General features: G+C 38.4%; 1 protein-coding gene across 2 annotated transcripts in view; it reads right to left on the reverse strand.

Moving 5' to 3' along the window:
• The window catches only part of ypel1 (yippee-like 1), a 38,796-nt gene that overhangs the window by 11,154 nt on the left and 7,512 nt on the right, over positions 1 to 20,130 (reverse strand). For both annotated transcript variants that reach the window (XM_022202591.2, XM_022202593.2), the window contains exons 2-3: positions 17,344 to 17,628; positions 844 to 887 (exon numbers count right to left, since the gene is read on the reverse strand). In XM_022202591.2, the coding sequence (XP_022058283.1) occupies positions 844 to 887; positions 17,344 to 17,460 (161 nt within the window). In that variant the 5' untranslated portion in view covers positions 17,461 to 17,628. The remainder of the gene's footprint in view (positions 1 to 843; positions 888 to 17,343; positions 17,629 to 20,130) is intronic.

Raw genomic sequence — 20,130 nt, forward strand, 5'->3', positions numbered from 1 at the left:
TGAGAGAAATGGGAAAAGTCAGACAAAAAAAACTACAAAAACAAGATGAAACATTGCAAAAATGAGACCCAAAATTACAAAACAACAATGAGCAATCTACTATTTGACTTTATAATCAAAACAACTTGTCATGGTCTGGAAATTATTTAAAATTTATAGTTTTATAAATTTGTAATTTGCAGTTAATGCCTTCTCTGTAATTTTTTACATTTTATAAAGTCGTCTCGGAGACCGGATAGGAGCCTCTGGAGGACCAGTTTTGGCCCGCGGGCCGCATGTTTGACACCCCTGTTCTAGTTATTTGGGATAAAGAGTAACCAATCAATATAATAATTAGATAATATCTGATTATTCTATTTATTATACGTGTTCTATTTGTTGTTATGTCATTGCAGTCGTCGTCATTTTTACCGTTATTATTACTGTTGTTGTTGAGTATTGTGAACAATACTCTCTTTTTGGGAGTAAAAACAACACGTCCACATCTATGGACGCCAGATCTTAGGAGGTTAATTACCAATACTCGGTATCAGCCCTGGAAAAACTAAATCCTTGCTAATAAAGGTGTCTGTGCAGCATTCTGGTCTAAATTCTGACATTAATTTGCAGCGACAGCAAACAGAAAGACGACGTCAGCGGATGAAACAAGCGTTTCAGTCGAAAGAGGAAGTCAAACACTGTGAACACGTGGTTTTAACTCTGTCCTGTGATTAAGCCATTTATGAGTCCACGTGACCTTTATTTATGAGATCACATGTAAATCACACTGTGTCCAATCTGAGCAAACAAAAGCAATAAAGTTCTCCAGAGCAGGTGAGGTGAGTTTGCAGGTGTGATACTTACACTGAGTTAAACAGGTACGCTCTTCCTTGACTGCCTTGAAAGGACTGAAAACAGAGAAGAGAGAAAGAGAGAAATAATGTAAGTTGACATTAAAGAGTTTCACCCTGCTGCAGGAATGTCAGCAACTGATGCCCCCGGGTGATTCTCTACCACTAACTGCTGCACATACTTGTTCCTCCGCCTTGTCAAGGTTCCCACACACACATTTGGCTGCAGGTAAGAAATAAAAAGCTGAAGCCTGAGCAGATAAACATCACAGAACAAGTCTTTCATCATTGCTTCTGCTTTAGCGACAAGACAGATGTTTCCAGAGTACTGAACCCGACGTCAGACACCAAAACACAACCTTCTAATTCATGACCGATGTTTAACTTCTGTGTTTAGTGGAAAATCGTGTAAAATGCTGTTAGAAGCAGTCAGAATTCAAGTGGAAAAATTACGGGCTGTGAAGAAACGGATGAAAGTGCACTTTGAATGAAGTCACTCGCCAAAAATCCATTAGATTACATAAAATCTGAACGAAAACGTAATAAAAGTCACATTTTTCCATGAGTTCTCCCGACTGCAACCTCAAGATTTTAAGCACCGTTGTTGACACGCAGCACTACGGAATTAAACATCTGATAGAGAACTTTGAAGTCTGAACGACGACGAGAACCTTTCAGAGTCAACGAAAGCTCAGCCAAAGGCACAGTTTAATGGGAATGAGCTTAACTGTACACACACTGATAATCACAGCTCATTTAATGACTCAAAACAATCACCCCCAAATGAAAAGATGCCGAAAACCGGTTGGATCAAGTTTCCTTTTAAACAAACACCGTCATATTTACATATTTAATGTTCAGCATGTGTGGCTTTAAGGCACAACAAACATGTTTAAAACTTTATGGGATTTATGAGTTAACACAGGTTGCAGACAAGTTTATTTGGGAGTTTCCAGAGATGTTGAGTGGCAACTGGCTGTCCCTGATTTGCATGAAGTAGCCAAGAACTCGAATTTATGCAAATAAAGAGCGAGCAATGCAGCAGAACCTGAATGTATTGTACAGCTGCAGGAAAAGAGACTAAAGCAACACTGAAAGATGTTAAATTACCATGAAAGGAGGCAAAGATGACACGAAAAGACATCAAAGGAACATGAAAAGATGCAAAACCACCACTAAAAGACGCAAAGCTACAACAAAAACAGTCAAAATTAGCACAAAGGATGCAAAATCACCATAAGGTGCTAAATGACCACAAGAGATGCAAAATCAATACAAAATAATGCAAAATCACCTCAAAGGGATGCAAAATCACAACAACAAGACGGCAAGTCACCAAAAATGACATAAAATCAACATGAAAAGATGCAAAATGCCACTAAAAAGATGCAAAACCACCACTGAAAGATACAAAGCTACGACAAAAAGAGTCGAAATTAAGGTGCAAAATCACCATAACAAGATGCTAAATGACCACAAGAGATGCAAAATCCCCACAAAAAAGATACAAAATCAATACAAAATAACGCAAAATCACCTAAAAGGGAAGCAAAATCACAACAATAAGATGGCAAAGCACCAAAATTGACATAAAATCAACATGAAAAGATGCCATTAAAAGACGCAAACCACAAGTAAAAGAGTCAAAATCAGCACAAACAAGGAAAATCACAACTAAAAGATGCAAAATCAAGTGCTCATGAAGTAAAGAAGCAAACGCAATGAATCTAAACGTTAAAAAACTGCAACTGAGGAATCAGATGTTGAAATAAGACAAAGAGTTTACTACTGTAAACAGGACAACATACGAAGCTCAGATGTATTAAAGCTACAGTTAATTATGCAACAGTGATGAATACAGTCTGGGTAAACATCCTGCGGCTGCTCGTCACGTTGTCGTATAATAATGTAAACAGAGCAGTGAAGCCGTCACAGCGGGTGACGACAGAGCAGGCCGGCCCCAATCGGCTTTGCTTTTTCCATTGCAAATGAGCGCGGCAGATATGCTGGTGGCTGCGGTTGAGGCCGCTGAGCTAATACCGGCTAATAGGAGCACCAGCTGCTGACACAGCCGCCGCCACCGGGCTCAGGGGACGAGTCCTGACCGCCTGCATCGGCCCAACGCCTGGCCCGATTCCTCTCTCTGCTCTGTAGGTGTCGACGTCTGACTGCGACGTCCTCCGGTTCGCTGTTTGAAGTGAAATCCACACACACATGCGAGGCCAAGTGACCTTTAGCTGTGAGGGGGAACTGGGTCGGAGCCTGTGGAGGCAACAACAAGTTCTCCTGACAGGCCGGGGAGGGTTTCTGGAATCAGACAGCAGCATAACCAGCGGCAACAGACAGCGACGGTTCTCATTATGTTTCTACAAATATCAAAGAAACAGCCACACTTCTCCAGTATTCATAAAAAACAAAACATTTAAGGCAAGAAATAAGCTATGCAGGTGCTAATTATGTGTTCGTTTTAGATTAATATCGATTCGTTCAGCAGGCAACACAATCAAAAGAGGAATGACAACAAAATGAGGCAAAAATCACCACCTAAGATGCATAACCACAAGAGAAAAAGATTCCAAAAACCGAGAAAACATGCAAAATTACCACAAAAAGACGTGAAATCTCCCCAAAAGGATGCAAGGTCAAAATGTAAACATGCAAATTCAACACAAAGCAGCAAAATTACGACAGATCACCATCAAAATCACCACCAAAGATGTAAAATCCCCCATGAAAAGGTGCAAAAACACCACAAAATCACAACAAAAACATGCAATTTGAACACAATAAAGGGCGAAATCACAACAGAGAAGATGCAACATCACCACAAAAAAGACAGAAAATCACCAACAAAGATGAAAAGTTACTAGTGAGAGATGTAAAATCTCTGTGATAAGTGCAAAATCACTGCAAAGTGATGCAAGTGACAACGAAACATGGAAATTCAACACAAAAGGGGTGAAATCACAATAAAAAGAGGCAAAATTACTAAGAAAAGACGCAAAATCACCACCAACGACGTAAAAACACTACTAAGAGATGCAGATTGGCATGAAATTATGCAAAATCAACACAAAAGAGGTAAAATCCTTACAAAATCGCTAAAATCACCAACAAAATTTCAAAATGAACACCAAAAGATGCATAATCACAACAAAAAAGACTCCAAACACCTAGAAAACATGCAAAATTAACACTAAAAGATGTGAAACCTCCCCAAAAGGACACAAAGTCACAATGAAAACATGCAAAATCACACAAAAAGAACCAAAATCACCACCAAATATGCAAAATCACCCCAAAAGAATGCAAAGTCACGCCGAAAAGTCGCAAAATCCCCATAAGGACTTAATATCACCCATGAAAATATGCAAAATCACCCTTAAGAGATGCAAAGTTACTATAAAAAGGTGCAATTTCACCACAAGAGCCAAAATCACTATTAGAAGATGTAAAAATCCCCATGATGAGTTGCAAAGTTACCATGAAAACACGTAGAGTCAACACAAAAAGGGGTGAACCAACGACCACAAATGGACAAAATTACGACAGAAAGATGCAAATTTACCACCAAAGACATGAAATCACTATTAAAGATGTAAATCCCCATAAAAATACGCAGATTCACCACAAGAGTCACAATCACCATGAAAAGAGTCTATATCACTATGAAAATGGGTCTAAGGACTGGGGTTTGAATCATACAGCAGCATCTCAGATAGTTTGCTCCAAAACACTCTAAGAAAGTTCTGCAAAGTTCTACTAATGTCGTCAGCTGGAAGTTTTCTTTCACTTCCACCAACGTTGCCCTTAAATGTAGAGTAGCTAAAGGTTTTCTATAAATGTTTGGTGGTAACGGATCCTGATGCTAAGGCACCATTAGCAGCTGATTCTCTGTAGATCTCTTGGCTACAACATTAGCAGCAATAAACACAGAATTACTGTGAAATAAAAATAAACTTGGAGCGTGTTTTGTGAATGCAGACAGCAGCTTCACAGCTACAAACCCTCCAGACTCAGCAATCCTATTAGACGGCCAGACTGGATCCTGCAGGGATTGTTCTCCGCAAAAAAAAGAAAAAGAAAAAGAAAGAATCCGAAGCTGGCTGGATGAGCTCCCACAGGTTTTTCTTTTTCCTTTTTTTTGGCACTACTTAATAAAACATGAGCGTGTTGTTACCGAGCTCATTTCTTTAAGCTGCTGCAATTGCACTTGTTTTAAAGAAAAACGCTTGTTCCCAAGAAATGAATTTCTACAAAGAAGCAAATCTGAAAATCCCTGAATCTCTGACCACGCGGGACTGAAGGGGAACAATAGCTGAGAAATCCGCTCCTTCAGCCAAACACAGAATCCACCCTGAGAGGCCAAAACAGCTGCAGACGACGGCGATATTCTCCAATATCACCCCCAAAATGTGTCTCACAATAAATCAAGTCGTAAAAAAGATTAACTCGAAGCTATTAACGAACCTGCTGAGGTCGACTTTTACCATCTGTTCCAACAGATGCCGACTGCTGGTAGGTTCAGCTTCAACTTAAACCTTCCTGTTAAACCAAACGGCTCCATTTAAATGCAGGTTGAAGGCAGTATCTGAAGGATTAATCATATATATATGTTGGCCCACATTTAGGTAATTAACCCTCTGGACCTGAACTCACGTCTGCAGGTTTAAAAGTTCTTCTGTCTTTAAGAGAAATACCAAAATGACACCATTAATCAAAGCCAGAAACTGTTAAAATGGGAAGAACCATATTTGTGTCTTTATTTAGATTAACAACGATTCGTTAGGGAGGAAACACAATGCTACTCGAATGTATGGGCACAGCTGCACGAAAAGACGCAAAAGATGTGAACTCACAATAAAATGAGGCAAAATTAACACAAAAGATGCGTAACAACAAGAGAAAGACTCAATACACTCAAAGCATGCAAAAGTACCGCAAAAATATGTGATATCTCCACAAAAAGACAAAATCACAATAAAAACATGCAAATTTCAACACAAAAAGGGGCAAAACCACAACAAAAAGAGGCCAATCACCACACAAACAGGTAAAATCCTTACAAAAAAGAGCCAAAAATCACCACCAAAGATGCAAAATGACTATTAAGAAATGAAAAATCCTAATGAAAGACGCAAAATCACCACAAAAGAGGTAAAACTTTACCAAAAACAACCAAAAATCGCCACCAAAGATGTCAGGTTAACACCAAAAAGACGCCAACATTACTGCAAAAGACATAAAATCACCAGCAAAAATGCAAAAATCACTATTAAGAGACATAAAATCCCAATGAAAGATGAAAAATCACCACAAAAGATTCAAGTTAACACCAAAAGATGCAGAACCACAAGAAAAAGACTCAAAACAACTGGAAACATGCAAAACTACCACAAAAAGACGTGAAATCTCCCTAAAATGACACAAAGTCACAACAAAAAGATGCAAAGTTACCACTAAAGACATAGAATAACTAAACAAATGAAAATACGCAATTTCACCACAAAGTCCACCACTAGATCACCATGAAAACACTCAAAATTACCATGAAAACAGCCTATATTGCAACTAAAAGATATAAAATTCCCATGAAAAGATGTAGAAACTGTTAAAGCAGCAAGAATCATCTGATATCTAACTTTCCTCCAGGCCTTGAACTACTCATCCATCCAGAAAACTTAACCCAATCTTTGCTACATGTTGACTTTTCATCAAAATCCATTTATTCTACACGTGTTTAACAATTCGCCAAAAATAAACTGCATGCAGCAACCAGATTCTGTAAAAAGCAAAAAATTTCACGCTTCTTGCTACAACTGAGAAGCTATTATTGATTTAACTGTGACCAACTGTCATAGAAGGAAAAAAAAATCAGACTTTTTGGCTTTTAATTACAAGGTTTTTCCATTATTGCAACTTAAATAATCACTTTTGTTTTACCTTTTCATGATTTATGGCATTATAACTTGGTCACACTGCAAAAAAAAAAAAATCTGAGTCTTTTCTACTTATAGTCATGGTTGTTCTGTTTCCATGGAGGTGCAGGACTTTATTTTGCAAAGAAAAAATAGTTCACAGAGAGTGCTTTTACATACTTCACTTGCCATTTGACTTTTCAAGGTTGGTTGTAACCTTTCAGCCCAGTTAGAAACAGTATTTTCTGTGCTTTTTTTTTTTTTTTTTTCAATTGGCAGAAGAAGAAACACTGAATCAGGTGGTGGGATTATTTCCATGTCTGCACCACCCTCGGTCACCAGAGCTATTTTAGGGGGAAGATGGACGTGTGTACCAAAATTCATAGACATTCATTAAATATTCATTGAGATTTTTCAGTATAAAGTGGCAGCGGCGCTCGTGTGGCTGTAAAAACAGTTACATAAAAGCCTCCCGGTCCAGAAGAAGCTCGGTTTAATTATGATATTTTTAAAAAAAATTAATACAGAGAAAGAGCGAGAGCAGTCACGTTAAATTGGGTTTTCTGCCACTGTCACCTCGGCCACACGTAGACCATCAGCGCGTTGGCAAACTTCCAGTCAGAAGAGCTGCGTCGGTTAATGGCGAGAAACGAAAAGTGTGATCAATCCATTAGAGGGTTCTTCCATCAGCCTGACGGGTGGGACGAAGCCAAGGTGCTGAATAAAATAGCCGTCCTCCTCGTCAGTATTCAGGCAGCGTCGCGCCGCTTCCAGGACCACGTTCACACTGCAGGCCTTCACGCTCGCCTCCCCAAAAACCAGCGCTGCTCTGATTTCAGGACGGATCCGCTGCAGATCTGATCAAAACATGAGCCGACAGCCACGCTGGAAAGATGCAGCGTGATCGGGGTGACAACGACTACGTGTGTCGGGGCTGATTTTGTGGCCACGCTTCTCGTTTTCAATACGCCTTGGTCGAACATGTTGACTTACTGTGTTTTCAGGCTAACAGGGGAAGCTGAGTGTCTGCTGAATGCCTCACAGAGACGCTTCAACCACAGGAAGTCTGACTTTCTGTCTACAACTTTTAAGGGTTTGCAGAACCAGAAACATGAGAAAAAAATATCCTATTAATGCATCAAAAAATTTGTTCATCTGCTCTAACTTGCTCAGCTAACTAGGTTAAAAGTTGAACCTTAAAATTACATAATACAGAAAATGTGTCAAATGTTTTTTAAAGTCCTAATATGTTTATCCATACGAAGAATATCTTTTTGTTTTGTACTTTTATCACTGAGAAAACCTTTGGCGCTTCCCATCTATTCTTAAAATGTTCTTTACTTTGGACTCGTACAACTTTTTAAGCTTCCCAGAACCAGAAAGATGACGAAAATTCCCATTAATGCATCAAAAAGTGTTTATCTGCTCTGCTAACTAGCTTAAAAGTTGAATCTTAACATAACATAATACGGAAAATGTATCGAATTGGGATTTATAAAGAAGGATGATGACTGATTGATTTGAAATTTAGAAGTTACAGGCTTCCCAGAGCCAGAAACATAAGAAAAACTGCAAGGAATGCAATAAACCTGTGTGTTTGTCTCTTCAAAGGAAAGCTCAAAACATTAGCATGCCAAGCTAACTAGCTTATAGCAGCAACCAAGCATTACGTCAAATACAAAATGTAGAAACTCAGATATTAAAGTGATGAAATAATTGGAAAATATAAAAATTCAAAACTAATGTGACCATTTGAGTTATTTGTTCTTAGCTGTAGCTTTTTAAAACTGCACTTTTACACATTTATTAAGTTAATTAATGTTTTATCCGGGTTGAAAGTGTTTTCTACATGTTTTCTACATGTTTTAACCCTCCTGTTGTCCTGCGGGTCAAATTGACTCGTTTTAAAGTTTTAAAAATGTGGGGGGAAAAAAAATATTTTTTAGAGTGAAAACTTCCACATTTTCAAAATTTTTTAGGAAATTTTTGAACATTTTTTGGTGGATAAAAAGAAATTAAAAAATGTATAACATTCAGAAAAAAAATCAACAAAAATTCAGTGAATTTTGCTGTCAAATTTGGGGATTTTTTATTTAAAAAAATTAACTTTTCAGGAATTTTCTTCCTGAAGACTTTGCAAATTTTAATAAATTTGGGGAAATTTTTTTCTGAATTGTTGGACTTTTTTCAGACAAGGCAACAACATTTTTTGGTAAGGACAACACGAGGGTTAACAAGAATGTCTGTGGTTTCTAATCCAATCCTAAAATGTCCTAAACTTTTCATTTCTACAACTTTTTAGTCATTTTTAAAATCAGAAACGCAAGAAAATTATATGAAAAATGACTTGATTGTAATAGAATATTTTATTAATTATGGAGAATAACCAAACTACTGCAATCAACGGTATTGTCAATAAAATTTTCAATATTACTTTTTCCAGTAGTTTGTGCCAAATCTTTTTCATGACATGTGCAATATCTCACTCATAATGTACAATATTTCATTTTTAGCCGCCATATTTCAATTATATGGATGATATTTATTAGCTCATTATCATTGCTAGTATTTGTTGTTTTTCTATTCTAGCAACATTTTAGCTGCATCAAATTAATATCTTATTGCTTTTATGTCATTTGGAGTTTTTTTCTTTTAGCAATATCTCACACAAGAATTTCCTTTGGGATCAATAAAATGTTGTCTTATTAAAACCCTACTGTATAATAAATTGCATGATTAAACCTAACTAATACAAACATTACGGTTGAGAACCTACAAAACTATCAGCTGTGCTGCTAAACGTTTTGGATTTTGGATGAAACGTAAAGCATATTTTTGTGTATTTTTTGACAGTTTATGCACAAAACGAAGCAACAAAGTAGCAGCAAAGTAGGCGACTCTGTCCCATATTTGGTTTGCTGGTTGAGGGTGAGGAAAGGGTGAGGCAGGGGGAGGGAGACCATGCCTGCCATACTTCCTTCTGGCCCGCGTCTCAGGTTAATCCTCTCTTTCGGCTGCTCCATCTGCAGCTCCGGCGGCCAGGTGGCATCGCCTCCAAGACTCGGCGATAAGCTCGGCGAGGGGAAACTGTTTTTTTTTTTTTTTAACTTCGAGCTGCAACTGTGTTGAATAAAAGCTGCCAGAACAACTCTGTTAACACGACTCACTAACTAGCTTTTTTTTTCCCCCTCAGTGAAGAAACTTAATAAGGAACGTGGCGCTGGAGGAACGGCACCTTCGCATGGGATGGAAGTCAAACGGGCCTTTGGCAGCCTGTAGTGGAAAACACCAGACTACGGTGTCATCTTCTCCTAAGTAACATAATCGGCTTAGAAGGGTTGATGCTGAGGACTGGTGATGCTGAACACACACACACATGGCAGCGAGGTGTGGCAGAGAAGGCAGAGTTTATTATTAGATCTGTGAGTGGAGCGGTCAAAATCAATATCAGCATATTAATAAGGACACTGTTCAGCTCAGTCTTATGCAAAATCAGATATTAAAATGCAGGAACAAATGGAAAATGCATAAAAAATTCAGTGATTTCTTTTCTATTGCAGCTTCTTAAATTGCACTTTTACACATTAAGTCGTAATATTTTAAGCTATGTTGAGAAAGTCTTTTTGCTTTGTGCTCGTTTCAGTTAGGGAGTGCCTGAGGTGCTATTAATCTAATCTTAAAATGCTTAGACTTTCCAGAACTGGAAAGATGAGAAATATTTCAAGGAGTTTAGCGCTCTAATGAAGCTAAAAACATTCAAATGCCCAACTTAACATTACATCAAATGGAAAATGTGTAAAATCAGATGTTGAAATGCTGAAATAAATGGACAATTTAAAAAAGGAGAAACTAATTTGAGCATTTAACTTATATATTCTCAGTTCCAGGTTCTTCTTACATCTTTATTAAGTTTTAGAATGTCCTAATGTTTACGTCTATATTGAAAATGTATTTTTGGTTTGTAGTTGTCTTACTCAGGAAGTGCCTTTGCAGCCTCTAATCAACATCCTTCCTCAATTAATCAATTATTTGATTAATTCAGGCAAAAGGATTTTTTTCCTTCTCAATCTAATGGAAACCACTAGTTGTTCATTTTTAACATTCACAAAATGATTACTTAAGAGTCAACTCCAAACTAACCAAAAAGTCGAGTGTAAACTTTATGAGAGTGTAGCGAGCAAAGAAGCACGACGACAGAGACTACTAGACCTAACGAGGACTGCTACTTGTATTTAACGATTACTCTGAGTCAAAACTAACTGATACCATGTCAAAGATGTTTTTGATGTTTCTGCATTTTGTTCAAGCTGATGTCCAAAAAGCTGAGTGCACACTTTATGAGAGGACATAATGAAGACTGCCATGTTGAACTTATTTAACATTTATTGAACATTTGCTCAAGAAATCAAAAAGTTGAGTGTCCACATTATCGGAGTTTAGCCGTAAAAAGGCTTACAGAGCAGATGTAGTGATAGCTGCAGCTCGAAAATGTATTTTAGAGCTTTAACTGCTGTTTTTTCTTCTAATTTTACTAGGAAAACTAATTTTTATACTGTTTTGGTTTCGTTTTCTTATCTTTCAGTCATTCTTTGACTTTTCGGTGAGGTTCACACGTCTCCATCTCGCTCTGTTTGCATTCTTTCCGTATGAGCTGAGTCACATTATCAATGAGGTTTCATTGTTAGGTTAGCGGTGTTTTCTTCTTCCATGTTGCAGGAGGAACCTCAACCCGGTGAACTCCCAGTTTTGCAAACAGGAGGATGTGAATCAGACAAAGGGAAGAGAATAATTACCCCTCCGACTGTATGACGTGGTTGTTTTTCACCCTTATTGTATATATTTAATCACGGATATTTACATGAGCTGGTTGTGGTGAACTCTTCCATTTTACTCGTCTGGATTTGGTTAAAATCTGCCGCGGCAACAATAAAACTTCCCCGCATTAAACAGCCTCCTGTTCGGCGGCAGTAAATCCAGATATCTGACACTGTGTCTGCTCAGGGCATGCGAGGTGCAGATAAATGAGGACAGTCTTCCTCTTTGGTCGAATGAGCTTCGAATTCAGGATTTACGGCGGTTGTTTAAAAATTAAATCCCTGTTGTGCAGATTTTCACAACTTGTACTATCTTGAAGCCTCAGATCATGCAAAAAGGAACAACACAGTCTGCTGCCGAAGCTGTTTACCGAGCTCCACTCTTCGCCTGCGCTGACAAACCGAGATGTTTCCAAGTCTCCGAGCTGCAGGAGGCAAATGGATTTTGACACGGAGACGGCGAGTGCACAGATTGATCATCTTTGCCATGTGAATAATCAGCTTAGCGCCGCGGTGAGAGTGCGACGCACGGCGAGCACGCTGTCACTCTCCTGTGAGAACACACAAAGGTCACCGCTTCATCTCATAGTTTATAAACTTTACTCACTCTTCGCTCACCAGCCGTCGATTTTACGATTGGAGTTACGGCGGCAGTTTGGCAGCTTCGCGTGTTTGTGACTCCAAATGTCAGAGAGTGCTAATTGTTGAGACTTCAATACCCAGAAATCCTGTGATAAACTGTGTCGTTTTGCAGCAAAAGTTAGTATTTCACTCAGGTTCAGATTTCTCCACGGGCTGATGAATGACCAGAGCAGGCTGGGCGATTTTATTTTGGGCTGACTCTTCCACGTCCTGCTGTGTGATCTGACTGTAAAATGAGTTTTTTTTTTTGCATGTTTGTTTTTCTCCCTGCCAGAACTGATCATTAGCGAAGACAAGATACGAGTGGATTTATGGGCAGGCGGCCACAAGCCCATCAATGATCACTTATGGTGCCTAGAAGTTAAAAATGAGGGCTTTTCTTTCAGGATCGTATCTTCGTCTGATAAAGACTCCAAAGCAGCTTCATAGTGAAGGTTACAGAAATGCAAAGAATAAAAGAAGAGATAAAAATCTGATGTTCTGCTGGTAATTAACTGATATATAGGGGGAAAAAACACTCAAACTGGTGGAAAAACAACAAGAAATTCAGTGACTACATGCCCATAGATAAATATCAGCTCCTCTAAGTAAACACAAAGATGAACACACAATAACAGCTTCTATACAATGAAGGATTACAAATGAGCACAAACCAAACCACAGCTCTTCAGCCACAGAATGTGATCTGACAGCTTCCTCCATTTGTCTCTATGCGCAACTGTGAACCAAATTTACATGCGAGAGTTAAGAGTTGTCGTCGGGCTTCGACTGAGCAGTTCAGCCACGATAACTGATGAAGGGTTTGGAAGCAGAATGGTCTGACATGCTGTCTTAGCTTTTGAGAAAAATGGGTTTAAAGTGTAGCGTTTTCAAGAATGGTTTGACGTCCGAAGCTCCACCATAGCGCTATATTTGGGTTGTGGGTTACACCTCTTTGCCACTAAAATCTAGACCATAAATATTACAGAAATTATATAAAATTCAGATTTTTTTGGGTTACACCAGCGGTCTTTTTTGCACCACGAACCGGTTTCAAGCAAGATAATTTCCTACGGACCGGTCATCAGGCACAAAACAAACAAATCCTTGTTTGTACTTTAAGTTCATGGTTTAAAAATCTTTGTTGGTGCATCTTTTTGGAGCCACTTTCCTGACTATTAGTCTGAGAAGAACCGTTTGAGATTCAGACACTAACTGAGAATAATCTGTTGTCTAGACTGACTTCAGGTTGAATTGCTTCGACTGTTAATATTCTCAACTTAAGTGGAAGATTGTAGCAGACGATGATGATGGGGATAATTTTCCAAAACGTTGAGGAAGAAGCTTCAGCAAGAGTGACGTCAGAAACGGGGAGTCGAATACAATGATTAGACTGTGAAATATCAGATGATTTCAATTTCAATCAAGGATCTTATAAACTGTAATCATCTCAGCCTCTGTTATGCAACTATTTCTGCTTTTTTCTTCCTAAATACCCTTCAGATTTATCGGACAAATTTAGCAACACATAGATCTCAGGGATCTCGCAATGAGCAATCTCTCTGACAGACTGAAAGATTAACAGATGAATCAATAGCGAAGGCGATCATTAGCTGACCCTCTTTGACCACTATGAGCAAAAAAAACCCCAACAAAAACACGTCTGAGCTCAGAGGAAGCATGTGGGCAGATCTGAGGCCCGATCGTCCTGATTTTTCATCTCTTATTTTTAAAAGTGTGTCTGAGGTTAGCGGAGATGCTCAGTGAGCCAAGGCGGCGCTTTCAGTCTTTTTTAAAGCTCAAAAAAAACCCAGAAACAACAAAAATAGCCTCGGCAGCAGCACTTTAAGAGACTGGCCGGCTCTTTTGTGCACAGCAGCAACAACGTCGGTAATAATAGCAGCCGTCATCTAAGCCTCTGAGAATTTACGGGCCGAAATAAAATAGAGATACAAGCGCAGACAGGTACACGAGCTTTGGAGACGCAATAAGGCAGATGAGCGTCAAATAAAATTACGCCGGTGTCAAACCCAAGTGCCATTTGCCACAACTAATATCAGACAACACTCAATCACCGCTGAGTGTGGATTCACGGTTTGGCATGGATTTATTCATCTCACAATATTACAAGGACGCTGTCGAACGTTATTGGCTCACGGTGTCGTCTAAAAGATGACTGAGGAGACCAAGATAGTCATTTTGATCTGCAGATGAGGCAGCAGTTTTATCAGAGTTTGATCTGAATGATTAAAAACTGCACAGTAAAGCTTTTCATACATCAGCCGAACAAATGAGCTAGATGTCGAATGTGTTCCTAAATCTGCTCTTTGCACCGAGTACCCATTATTTACCACAATTTTCAGTCAAGATCAACTCGAGTATTATTTAAAGCTCATTTACTGCAGCAGTTTTCAGCTAAAATGCACTCATAAATTCACTGTAGGTGATCATTCCAAGTCCAAACAGCAGGGACAGTTAAAAAAAAAGGAACATTTTGCAGCAAAAGATGCAGACATTTGTTGCAATAAGTGGTGGCGACCAAACCAGAGCTAAAAAAAGATGTTTCTCATCATCTGCTGCATGAGTAAATAAACATTCAAACCCTTATAAATGACACCTGAAAGTGTCGCAGTGAAGTGAATCTTAAAAAAAACAGGTTGTACCAGTAAGCCTGTCATCATCATAATCACCTGATGGAAGTTTACTTGAGCTCAGTCAGTTCATTTTTCATTCACATTAAATAGCTGGATTAAACTAAATGAAATGTCACATTTTAGTCACCTTCTCCTCGTCATTTTATGCCTTCTTCTGCTGTGGCTTAATGGCACCAACTGTTTACCTCGAGGCGCTTAACTTGTACTAATCAAGCTGCATTTCGATGAGCATCCAGAAACATTAGCGACATGGATTGTTGCAAAACAAAACACTACAATATGACTGTGGGTTCATTTTGGTTTCAAGCTAAATGAAAAAGTTGAGCCCAATAACTTCAAGGAGATGATTTGTTGGATTTGTATAAAGAAGGAGCATTTAAAGGCACTAATGCCACTAATGTAATACTAGTAAACAATCACAAAAAGGTAATTAGACAGTTAATCACAATTATTTGCATGAAAATCAATCAGTTCCTGCTTGCAGAGCTAGATAGCAAATTGAAAAATGTTGAGCTAATTGCTAATGTGCTAACCAAGTGCTAAAATGCTAGTCAGCCCCAATAACTCCCCAAGATAGCTAGCTTGCTCAATTTCAGGATAACTATGTAGCTGCACCGCTAACACAATAGGTTTACAGTTAGTTTAAAAAGCGTATGTGTACAACAGACTCCTATCTCTTCTAATTATCACTCGACTGTTTAAAAATGTTTTTTTCCTGGTGAAAAACTTCGTAGTCGGACAAAGGAGGCTTTGTAAAAGCAAAATTTGTGCTAAGACAACATTAGCTGACATGGAAACCTTTACAGCTTAAACAAGACTGCTAAACAATGCTAATAAGAGAGAAACTGTCTTAGCTATGTGCTAAAGAATGCTAATAATGGAGAAACTGTGTTAGCTATGTGCTACAGAATGCTAATAATAGAGAGACTGTGTTTGCTATGTTCTAATGAATGCTAATAATGGAGAAATTGTGCTAGCTATGTGCTACAGAATGCTAATAATGGAGAAACTGTGTTAGCTATGCGCTTCAGAATGCTACTGATGGGGCGACTATGTTAGCTATGTACAAACAAATGCTAATAAAGGAGAAACTGTGTTAGATATGTGCTAACGAATGATAATATGGTTCAAATTGTGTTAGCTGTGTAACATGATAAGATTTATAAATAACACCAGAAAGAAGCTCAGCAATGTTTATAGGTAGGTTTATAGGTATGTTTATAGGTTTATGTGTCCGTTATATCTAAAACTGAGACACAATTGAAGGTTAAAAACAGATTTAGCCGTTTTCCAGGTGGTATAATCACAGACAAATCTAGATATTAGGGTGTTAGCAGTAAGCTAGCTAGCTTGCTGACATGAATAGATATGCTGTGTTGTGGATGAGATACTTCAAAAAAACTTAATCATACACAGGTGCTGTAACTGGAATAAAAAATAAGCTGAAAAATTAAGTATGTAGCAGTAGGTTTTGTAGGGTTAGTGAAGTTAAGCTAGATGGCATAACGATCTGCCTACACCAACTAGCCACAGAGGCTAATTTGGTCTAACATAACACAGCATTGGAGGTAACTTTTAGAAGTTTTAAAGGTCAAATGTTTTCAATAAAGTTGCACATTAATTCATATAATATGTGTCTTAATATTGCAAGATAAATATATTAAAAACTGACTTCTGCAACACAAGGTTAGCAACTAATTGATGCTAATGTTGTTGCATCTTTTCTAAAGTGTTAAAATACTGGTGTCCATGAGCCTGGAGACTGTAGTGAACAGCATCAGCTTTACAAGGTGTGCTATAAATGAATACTGCTAATAAAAGGCTTTAGAGCAGCAGAATGACATCTGAATAGTTATTTTAGACTCTGATCTGTTCAGACAAGGGACACAGCTGTGCAACATGTTGAAAAGACCAAAGCAAATCGAAGATTGAAAATATTATCAGAAGGCCGATACGTCACAACAAAACTTAAAAGACACCTCATTCCTGTCTTACGACTGTCTGAAAATACTTTTTTTGCTTTTGGAAAGTAAAGTTAGTTCTCAGCTTTAGGGGCTGTAAAGTACATTTAAAACAGATTGTAACATTTTAAGAGTTGCTAAGGGATGTTGATCACCACAGGAGTCAAACAAGCATCCGCACTGCTTGCTCAAATTAATTACCTTCATCTATTCCCATAACATGTGTTGAAGCCTGACAGTAAAGCTAAAAACTGCTTGTCACAGTAACCCACATTTGCTGTTGTGCCACATCACACCGGTTATTTATAGCTACATGGGCTGGGACAACACTCACAGCTGATGAGCGTTACATTTATGTATTATTTTTCTCCAGTTGACCTTCATGATGGCACCAAATGTGGCCGCTGTGAGATTTATGAGACGACCGCAAAACCCCTGAAGCTTTTATCGTGTATGTATAAATATAGACGAAGCAGCTGAAGTCAAATGAAAAGCTGCAGGGTGGATTTAAATGAAGGGGGCGGGACCGAACAGAGCTGCCATACCTTTGAGATGAGCTCGTCGTGATTGGCCAGATGTGCCCGGCAGTGGATGCAGCTGTAGGTGCGGTGGCAGCTCGGCAGGTAAGCCTGGAAGGTTTTAGACTTGGTCATCTTCACCATGTCAGTGGGGCAGGGCTCCTCGCTGGTGTCAGGGCTGGCACTGGAAGAGTTGCAGCTCTGCTGGACTTGCTGACAGAAGAAACACTGGAAGATGCAAGCAAAAGCCGTCGTTGTTGTGAAGTGGGTGTGTGGTACGCTCCACACAGACACCACGGGAGAAAATCAAACCTGCCGGCAGAGAGGGGGAAAAAAAAGAGCACAAAGACGAAGATGTGGTGAGAGGCACGTTCCATACCTCCTATTTATAGCACTCATGATCTTGATGGCATTTTCAATATAAACATGGCTCATTCGCTGCAGCAATCATTTGATTACAATCATCTCTTATGTGATTACATGACGTCCAATGCTGACATGACTGCGCCGTGATGTAACTCAATATTACGACCACATAACATGTGGCACAAACTGTTTCCTTCTTCAGTTTATTACAGAAATCAGTCCTTTTTTTGCTGCATCCTACTGAACTAATAGATACAGGATGACATTATTACAACTTCTGAGAAAAGTCATGGAATTGTTCACTAAATCCAATAATCCACTCGAATGTAATTGGATTCTATTATTAAGTTAATTCAGAACTATTATTGTATAACAAAAAATACAACCTACAACTAACTTCTCTCAATGGAGATTCATTTTTCCTGTGTTTCATTAGGTTTTAACTTTTATTTTAGTTTGAGAAAGGTTTTAACTGACGATAAAAACCCCAATTATCATATGCAGTTTGCTGGAAAGTTAACGTTAAAGGGTACATCTGGTTTATTTGAACTTGTTTAGTCTACTAGGATCCCCTGAAATCCACACAAGAGCTTTACGTTTTGAAAAATACACCATAAAAACTGACAACAAAACACTAAAACTAGTCACTTCTATTGATGGAATCTGGTGGCACTGCTGCAACATGGCCAGACAAGAAACTCTTTGCAAAGGTTGTAGAAGGTAAAATCGAAAGCAAGCGCACCTGAAATGTTTATAATAATCTCCAATAACTCAGAAAAATTGTGCAAACTACTGCAATTACAGCAGCTCAGTCCATAAACTGTGATGAATGTTTTCATCAGGGAGTCTGGCTAACCTGAAGGGTCCATTCACAACCTGTTCACGTCTCCGTCATCATGTTTTTATACCTCAAAAATTAACTCTGAGTTTAATTAGGCTAATCAGCCAAACCCATTAGCAAAACTATACAAAAAATAACATTAAAGGTGCAGTAAAGCTCAAAAAAATCCCGTAAAAGTGACAAACACAAGACAAAAGGTTGACAAAAGTACACAGAAAGTTCAGAAAAATCTCGTCAGGGCTGCAGAAACAAACGCAAGAATGACGAAAACAGTCCTGAAGCAGAGACACAAAGAAGGTTCACAATGATGCCAAATATTCAGCCAAGAGAAGACCTCCTTCCCCTCCTGCTGTGCTGCTGTGTGGGGTTTGATGCTGCAGGAATTTGAATCCCAGCAGACCAAATGTGACATTAATTCTCACAAAAAAATGTGCATATTTATGTCTTTTCACACCCGGAGACTCAAAGACAGCACAAAACACGACAAGACACCTCGTCCCGTTTCCTCTTTTGGGCCTTTTATTAATCTCATCTATTGAATTATCGTTATTAATCGTTTGTTTGTGCGTTTGTGCCGGTGGTTTTGTAACGAGCGGCTGCTAAAAGGCCCAACTGTCAAGGAAAATATTTCCTGTAAATATTCGTCTGTGGCTGTTTGGGGTCTTTAAGTGAACACTGAGGTTTGTGAGCTGCACAAAATAGCCTTTTACTAGTTTATTTTCCCACAGTTTGTTACTCTTCTGTTGCATTGCATCTTGTTTATTGATCCCTTTCCTAGGCACTTTATATTGCAATATTTTTTGAAAAGGCACAGAGGAAATTAAGTTGACTTTGATTTGATCGAGTTTGATTTAAACACTTTCAGATTCATTCAGACAAAGAAAAATACATTTACTGCTGCTTTGTACTGCTATTGTGTGCATGTTTTCTACTTTGTTATTGACTTTTATATATTTCACTGTAATGTTTTTATGTCTCAAATTATTTGTATTTCACTTTGAGCTTGTCAGTTATCTGTAAACTGCGCTACTCTGTCGGAAAAGTACACAAATAAAGATTGACTGATTTTTTAAGCTGCTTTAATTGATTTTTTTTGGCCACTTGGGGCCAGCAAATCAAGTTAAAAATACAAAATCTAACATATTTAAGGTTATTTAAAGTCCTAAGAGTGTACGTGATAGTGAAGAACATATTAGCATAGATTTGGAGGCTTGTTTTTGATGAATTTAAGTCCAGTGTTTACCCTGTTTTAGTCGTGTTTTGGTTGACTCCTCACCTAGTGGCTGACTTTGGATGGATTTAGCTCCTTTGCTATGAGACTGTAGCTGTAAAATAATAAACCAGCACATTAATCATCTTTGAAATTATGAGCCGAATTAAAACAAAACACTCAATCACTAAATTCAATATACTTTCAGGTTTCACTGCTACAGCATTACTCGGTCTGGTACCTGTTATCTTAGCATAAGGTGGCTAACTTTTCACTAACATTAGCAAACTTTAGCTACATAAAATGCTGCTTATGTATTACTAATAACAGTCATTTATTCTTATAACACTGGCATAGATCACTCTGCAGGATAATAACTACTTTTGATTCATTTTGC

This window comes from Acanthochromis polyacanthus, chromosome 7 (assembly GCF_021347895.1).
Source record: "Acanthochromis polyacanthus isolate Apoly-LR-REF ecotype Palm Island chromosome 7, KAUST_Apoly_ChrSc, whole genome shotgun sequence".
Taxonomy (NCBI): Eukaryota; Metazoa; Chordata; class Actinopteri; family Pomacentridae; genus Acanthochromis; species Acanthochromis polyacanthus.